The sequence below is a fragment of the Ictidomys tridecemlineatus genome, chromosome 4 (assembly GCF_052094955.1).
Source record: "Ictidomys tridecemlineatus isolate mIctTri1 chromosome 4, mIctTri1.hap1, whole genome shotgun sequence".
Taxonomy (NCBI): Eukaryota; Metazoa; Chordata; class Mammalia; order Rodentia; family Sciuridae; genus Ictidomys; species Ictidomys tridecemlineatus.
The window spans coordinates 57017918-57024669 of NC_135480.1; the positions used below are offsets into that span (position 1 = coordinate 57017918).

At 47.1% G+C, this 6752-nt stretch overlaps 1 protein-coding gene and 1 long non-coding RNA gene across 2 annotated transcripts; one reads left to right on the forward strand and one right to left on the reverse strand.

Annotated features, from left to right (window-relative positions):
* Nucleotides 1-303: 303 nt before the first annotated feature.
* On the reverse strand, nt 304-2739 carry LOC144377117 (uncharacterized). Its single transcript, XR_013437778.1, has 2 exons — nt 2632-2739; nt 304-1854 (listed from the first exon to the last, which is right to left on the reverse strand). It is a non-coding gene; the product is annotated as an uncharacterized LOC144377117 (long non-coding RNA).
* Nucleotides 2740-2803: 64 nt separating this feature from the next.
* Nucleotides 2804-4523, forward strand: Cavin3 (caveolae associated protein 3). The gene is made up of 2 exons (XM_005341124.4): nt 2804-3329; nt 3888-4523. Exons 1-2 carry the CDS (start codon nt 2946-2948, stop codon nt 4290-4292), a joined length of 789 nt encoding a protein of 262 aa, XP_005341181.4. The 5' UTR covers nt 2804-2945; the 3' UTR covers nt 4293-4523.
* Nucleotides 4524-6752: the final 2229 nt, after the last annotated feature.

The following is a 6752-nucleotide window of genomic DNA, read 5'->3' on the forward strand; positions in this document are numbered from 1 at the left end:
AAACTCGCCATAAATTGAAAGTACCATAAATCTGTGGTGCACTTACTACACCTAATCTACAGAAATAGCTTAGCAACCCAGTGCATTATGAAGTATCTGGTTGTTTATGTTGTGAGTGAATGGGAGCTGCAGCATCCTGAGAGTGTATCATAGCCTGGAAAAAGATCCAGATTCAAAATTTGAAGTAGTTTCTACTGAATGTAGATGGCCCTGTAAAGTTGGAAACTCACAAGAAGAGCCACTGTTTAAGTTAGGACTGGGTAAGTTTCCCAGGACCAGCAAAACAAATTACCACAAACCAGATGGATTAAAACAATAGAAATTTATTCACAGTTCTGGAAGCTAGAAGTGTGGAATCAAGGTGTTGGCAGGGTCATGCTCCTTCTGAAGCTTCTCAGGGAGGACTCTTCCTCGCTCTTTCAGCTTCTGTTTCCTTCTCAGTGTCTCCTGTTTTATGGCAGCTTAATTACAATCTCTGCCACTGTCACACATGGTGTTTGTTCTCCCTTATACCATTGAAAAATATCTATACAAGTAGTTCTTGTTTCCTAATACACTGGACTCCCTCAGCACCATGCCTTAAGGTTGTGGATTCTTTCACAGACTTCCTGTAGGAGATATCTTTGAGTGACTACTGTTATGGTTTGGACTGTGACTATCCTCTGGAATCTCATAAGCTAAAGGATTGGTCCCCAGCCTGTGGTGCTACTGGGAAGTGGTGGACCTTTTGGAGGTGGGGCTTAGTGAAAGTAAGATGGGTCACAGGTAATGTGCTTTTGGAGGGAATATTAAGGCCCTGGCCCCTTCTTCCCTCTTTTTGTTTCTTAGTCACCATAAGGTGAACAACTTTGCTCCACCATGCACTCCCACTATGATGTACTGCCTTGCCACAGGCCCCTAAATAACTGAAACCTTGGAAAATTTATCTTTCTTCCTTTTAAGTTGTTTATCTTGGGTATTTTGTCACAGTAATGGAAATCTGACTACTCATTCCTAGTGTACCCAGATTTTTGTAGAGATACTCACTTTTCTTTCTGTACACCATATACTCCTGAGGAAACTGAACTCACCCTGCTCCAAAAATGGACTTCATTTATTAAAGGGGAATTATTAGCTCTCTTGTCAGTGATTGGTTCAGGAACTAAGGCCTCAGCCTATCAACGTATAACACATTTCTGGCCATAGAATTTGTTCCTAGAAAGGCTATATGACTCAGAGTAAGGCAAGTAGAAAAAGTCTGTCACACTGAGCTTCTGGGAAATAAGTGTCCTAAATTTTAAGATGGTCTTGTCTTTCTCCTAGATCTACCTGGATATGTGAGACCCGAAACTACTGTAGCTACCTTACTCCCAGTCTGAAAATGAAGCTGATGCCAGGGTGGGAACAGTGGGTGCAGTTGAGGAAACTGTAGAGAAAAAGGTTTAGAGTTGTGTCCACCTCACATTTAAAAAGTCTTTATGTTTGAATTGAGTTTCCTGTTACTAAGATCTGTTTGAATTGTATTTCGTTTGCTCAGTCTGAAATCATTCTAAGTGGCACATCCCTAATGAGTTCCTTTCTGGGCAAGTGTAGATCCACTGGAAGAGAAGGTGATTCCCGTCAGGTTCCCAAGGCAGTCTGTCTTCTGTGTTAAGCAGAAGGACCAGACTCTATCAGCTTCTAGATGTTAGGCACCAATTTAGTATCATCAGATGCTCATCTTCTACTGTACTCCTATGTTTAAGTCAGATCAGGTTCTTTCAGGTGAGTTCTGTCCTCTGAGTGACATGAGTTTCTCCTACAGTTGTTATCAAATGACTCTCACAGGTCAGATGAGGAGATGAAGAGGGAGAGTGATCAGGATCAAAGAATTGCCTGAATTTGAGAGACCACAAGCAATTTGCTTAGTTTTGCTAAAAACAAGGCCTGGGATTTTCCAAACTAATGACATTCAAATTCCTAATTTACATCATTAACTTGACCCTCCATGCTCACTCTCTCCCTGTCCACAGCATCAGCAATTTCGAATCATCACTCTCAGGAAATATTCTTACCTATTTACAGAAAGGGTGTGTGTGTGTGTGTGTGTGTGTGTGTGTGTGTGTGTGAGAGAGAGAGAGAGAGAGAGAGAGAGAGAGAGAGAGATCAACCATCCTCCATCAAACAAAGACATACCAGTACCTAATATTTTGAGGGTTTCAAAAGCAGAGGTGTCCTGCTTGTCCCTCAAGCATGGGGATTGCAGGAGGTAGATACCGCTGAGCTACATCAATGAAGCCCAAAGAAAGAGAAGTTCAGTAAGAAAGTAATATAATGATATCCAACAGAGAAGCAAGAAACAAACCCTGCAGCCAGTGCCTGGCAATGACTGTTAGGAAAATACCAGAGGATGCCCCGCCCGACCGCCCGCCTGGCTCACATTCACAGTCTGACTATTCACAAAGTGCAGCCTCGGGCCTAGGCAGTCCTAGATCTGTAACGGATCATTCCAGGGCCTGCCGTCCAACATGCCCCACCGGAGGTCAGCCCGACTATAGTCTTCAGTGACGTGGGAGGCCAAGAGGCGACGGCCCCCCTCTGGTTATACTTTTGCCGTGCTAACATAGTTTTTGTGTCCACACAATGCATGAAATAAATATTTCCGTGACTCACCCTATGCTGTGGGAAGTACATTCCAGAAAGAGGTACACTAGGCAACTGGGGGAGGAAGGGAAAGCATATTCAGAGGGAGAGGATTTGCCGGGCCAACCTGCTTTCGACCATTCCCCTGGGCGGGGCAGCAGGAGCGGGAGCGCCTCGGAAGGACCCCGCAACAGACATCCCTCCTCCTGCCCTTCCACCCACCGAAAAGGCCAACTCCGCCTGCCTGAGTCACGGCGGGAGCTGGGGAGGAGCCGGGGAAAGGCGGCCCCAGCGCAGAGCGCAGCCAGCGGCCGCAGGGAGAGCTGGCAGGGCGGTCAAGGATCATGGGGGAGAGCGCGCTGGAAACTGGGCCTGCGTCCGGAGCTCCTCCTGGGGGCCCGGTGCACGCTGTGACGGTGGTGACCCTGCTGGAGAAGTTGGCCACCATGCTGGAGGCACTGAAGGAGAGTCAGGGCGGCCTTGCTCAGAGGCAGGGCGGCCTGGCAGGCTCCGTACGCCGCATCCAAAGCGGCCTGGGCGCGCTGAGTCGCAGCCACGACACCACCAGCAACACGCTGGCACAGCTGCTGGCAAAAGCGGAGCGCGTGGGCTCGCACGCGGACGCTGCTCAGGAGCGGGCGGTGCGCCGCGCTGCCCAGGTGCAGCGACTGGAGGCCAACCACGGGCTGCTGGTGGCGCGCGGGAAGCTACACGTCTTGCTTTTTAAGGTCAGTGACCTCAGAAGTCCCCCAATCTGGGACCTTTTCCCGCCTTCAGGCCATCATTCTGGGGACTCCCTTTTTCACCCGCCTATCCTATAGGCATTCTCCACCCCACGCGCAGCTGGCAGCTGAGAAACAGACTTCCAGTGCCGCACCTACTAATTGCACACACCCCATCCGGCCTTCACACGCTCGAGCCCCGCCCGCCCAATCCCAGCCCGCCCAGAGCTCAGACACGTCGGCAGAATTTGGTCTAAGTCCCAACCCATCCCCCCAAATGGCCGGAGTGCTTTTCGTGGTAATATTCTGCCTCCACTGGTTCTTGCCCTTGTGGCCACTAAACCTTATTTCACGTCCCGAACAAGGTCTCATCTACTTCCCGTACTTCTGTAGTTCATTCGTAGCCCTTCCTCTCCCATTCCTCCTCCGCCCCCTGACCTTCCCAGCCCTGCATTTTCTTCCCTACTCTGACTGTGGAAGCTTTCCCTGTGTAACTGAGGAGTGGGTCTCAGGCTGGTCCTGGGTAAGAGGCTGCCAGGGTCAATTCTGTGTGGTCACATGCAGGAGGAGGCGGAAATCCCAACCAGAGCCTTCCAGAAAGCGCCAGAGCCCTCGGATCTGGCGGACCAGTCGGAGTTGAGCCCAGAGCAGCCAGAAGCCGAAGATGCAGAGAGCTCTGACGAAGAGCCGGTGGAGTCCAGAGCTCAGCGGTTGCGGCGTACAGGTTTGCAGAAGGTTCAAAACCTTCGAAGGGCCCTTTCGGGCCGGAAAGGCCCTGCGGCGCCACCATCCACACCAGTCAAGCCGCCTCGCCTTGGGCCAGGCAGGAGCACTGAAGGCCAGCCTGAAGCTGTCCAGCCCACGCTGGAGTCCACGGTGGAGCCAGAGCCTCCGCAGGACACGGAGGAAGATCCCGGGAGACCCGGGCCTGCTGAAGCAGCTGTGCTTCAAACAGAAAGTGCAGCCTGATAGCTGGGTGCTACTCAAATCCCCTGTGCTTATGCCTTATCCCAAAATAAATCCTTTCAGAATGCAGCATTCACGCCCAAATAAGGAGCGAATCCTGCATCCACTGCCCAGCGATGGCCCTCCGTTCCTGGCCCTCCCTTCCTTTTTCAGCCTAGTACCTTGTGTCCTCTAACAGGAGAGGCGCAGCTTACACTTACTTGCACTCACAATCAATAAAAGTTATTTCATCTACTCAGACTCCATGTGAAAGGGTGAGGGTGGGGTTGGGGAAGGCAGTACAAGGAATAGGGACTGGAAGTGGCTTGAATGTCAGATGATTTTGCCACTTTCCCCTGACTCTGGGCTCTGCTCCAGTGGCACATAAAAACATCCGCTGGCCATTTGCTCCTTAAACACTTTCTTCATGGGGATATACAATCACATTTTTTTAAAAGTATCTAGTACAGTCCTTTGTTTATGTGCTCAATAGATGTCTTTTTTTTTTTTTTTTGTCTTTTAGTTTCTTCCTCTGCCCTCTTAGGAGTTGTGTTTTTTGGCCCAGCTGGTGGCCTCCGGAGGCCAGGCAGAGGAGTTCAAAGCCAGCCTCAGCAAAAGCAAGTTGCTAAGCAACTCAGTGAGACCCTGTCTTTAAATAAAAAAATACAAAATAGGGCTGGGGATGTGACTCAGTGGCCAAGTGACCCTGAGTGCAATCCCTGGGACCCCCCCTTCCCTCCAAAAAAGAGTTGGGTTTTCCAGAATTCTTTAATCATTCCTCTTTTTACTCTGGGTTCTTTTTGATTGACATTCAATTCCAGGCCTCTCCTACCAGCCTCTTACAACCCAGACCACTATGATGAGCTGTAGTTGAAAAGGACTCCAAAAGTAGCAATCTATCTTCTACCTTTTAAATAAGTTTCATTGCAACTTCACAGTTATTTACTGAGTATCTGCTATGTAGCAGCCCTACTAGGAATGGTTCAAAAATTCTCCCCCTTTCTGTATTTTCTTTACCAGCAAATAGTATCATCATCTACACAGAAGTCTGGGAGACCTCATTGGCTCAAGAACACTCAAGCCCTCCAATATGGAAAGTTATATCAATTTGATCTCTACAGTTTTTTGTTTTTTTTTTAAAAACACTTGTATCCGCTTGTCTTCTTTTAGGCTTTATCTTCCCCCTGACCAGTATTCGAATTTCTAATTTGATCACATCACTCTCCTGAGTCAGACCCTTGAGTGTCTCCCCATCATCTGCAGAATACAGCTCAGGATCTTTAATGTTAACTTCAAGGCCTTTCATGAGCTGGTCCTTGCCCATTTTTATAAGTATACTTCTCCTTACGCTGCTATAAGTTGTGGTCCCTAATCCAAAGATCTGAAATCCAAAATTCTCCACAACATTGAAATGACACTGTGATAGGTGGACTCTCAGGGAGAAAGAGATCTTTACTAGATGGAGGCACAGATCTGTAAGCAAGACTAGTCATGCTTGTCTGTTTAGTTAGATGATCACAACCTCTAGCATATGCTTGTACCAGATCCATTGGAACAGAAACCTAATTAAAATGTCACCAGATTAAAAGACCTAAACAGTGTGTTCACAACTGATTTATGGTTAGACTGCTTAATCAAGAAGAAATATTCTGAACCCCAAATATCAGATGACTGAGATGGAATATAATTTTCACAAAAGCTGACCCAGGAATCTCCACATTCCTTTCCAGGAAAATCCTATATCTAGTCAGAGAGCTCAACCATAGGTACATTACTCCTCTTCTCTGAGAGGCAAGAGGTGTCTGCACTCTGCCTTTTGAGTGAGTATGTATACCCTTGCTTGGCTGTCCTTTAGTAAATCTTTGCTTGTGCTTGCTTTGCTTTTGATCCATCCTGAAATTCTTTCCAATGGCATAAGTCAAAAACTTGCCTGGGCTGAGTTGAGATTCTACTGCCCCCTTGGGAGAACCTTGTCTTAAATGAGAACACCACAGGTGGAAAATTACATATCTACCTTCATGTGATGTGTCACAGTCAAAATGCAGGTGTAAAATTATTGTACAAAATTATCTTTAGGCGATGTGTATAAGGCATATATAAAACATAAATAAACTTTATGTTTAGACTTGTATTCCTCCCTCAAGATATTTCTTTATGTATATGCAAATTCCATGTTCTGAAATCTGAAATTTTTTTTTGTTATCCAGAAAGCTTCTGGCCCAGAGCATTTTGGATATTGAATATTCAACCCATATGGTATCAGACTGCTCAGTCTCATCTCTACTCTCCTGCAAAAAGCAGCCAAGGCACACTTGTTTCAAGGCTAGTTGTTTCTCTTCCTTGCTCCCAAAGCACCACTTGCACATCCCAAAGTGCTAATGGCACTAATTGTGCTTGTTGCAGTTATTCATCCATCCTACTCTAGTAGACTATGACTCTTTTCGGTAGGGACAGTTTTATTAATTTCTGTACTTTCCATACCAA

Bases quoted from the DNA above. Each gene is read 5' to 3' on its own strand.
- Cavin3 (XM_005341124.4), top strand. From the start codon at position 2,946: ATGGGGGAGAGCGCGCTGGAAACTGGGCCTGCGTCCGGAGCTCCTCCT. The intron at 3,330-3,887 runs GTCAGTGACCTC...GGTCACATGCAG, and splicing joins TACACGTCTTGCTTTTTAAG to GAGGAGGCGGAAATCCCAAC.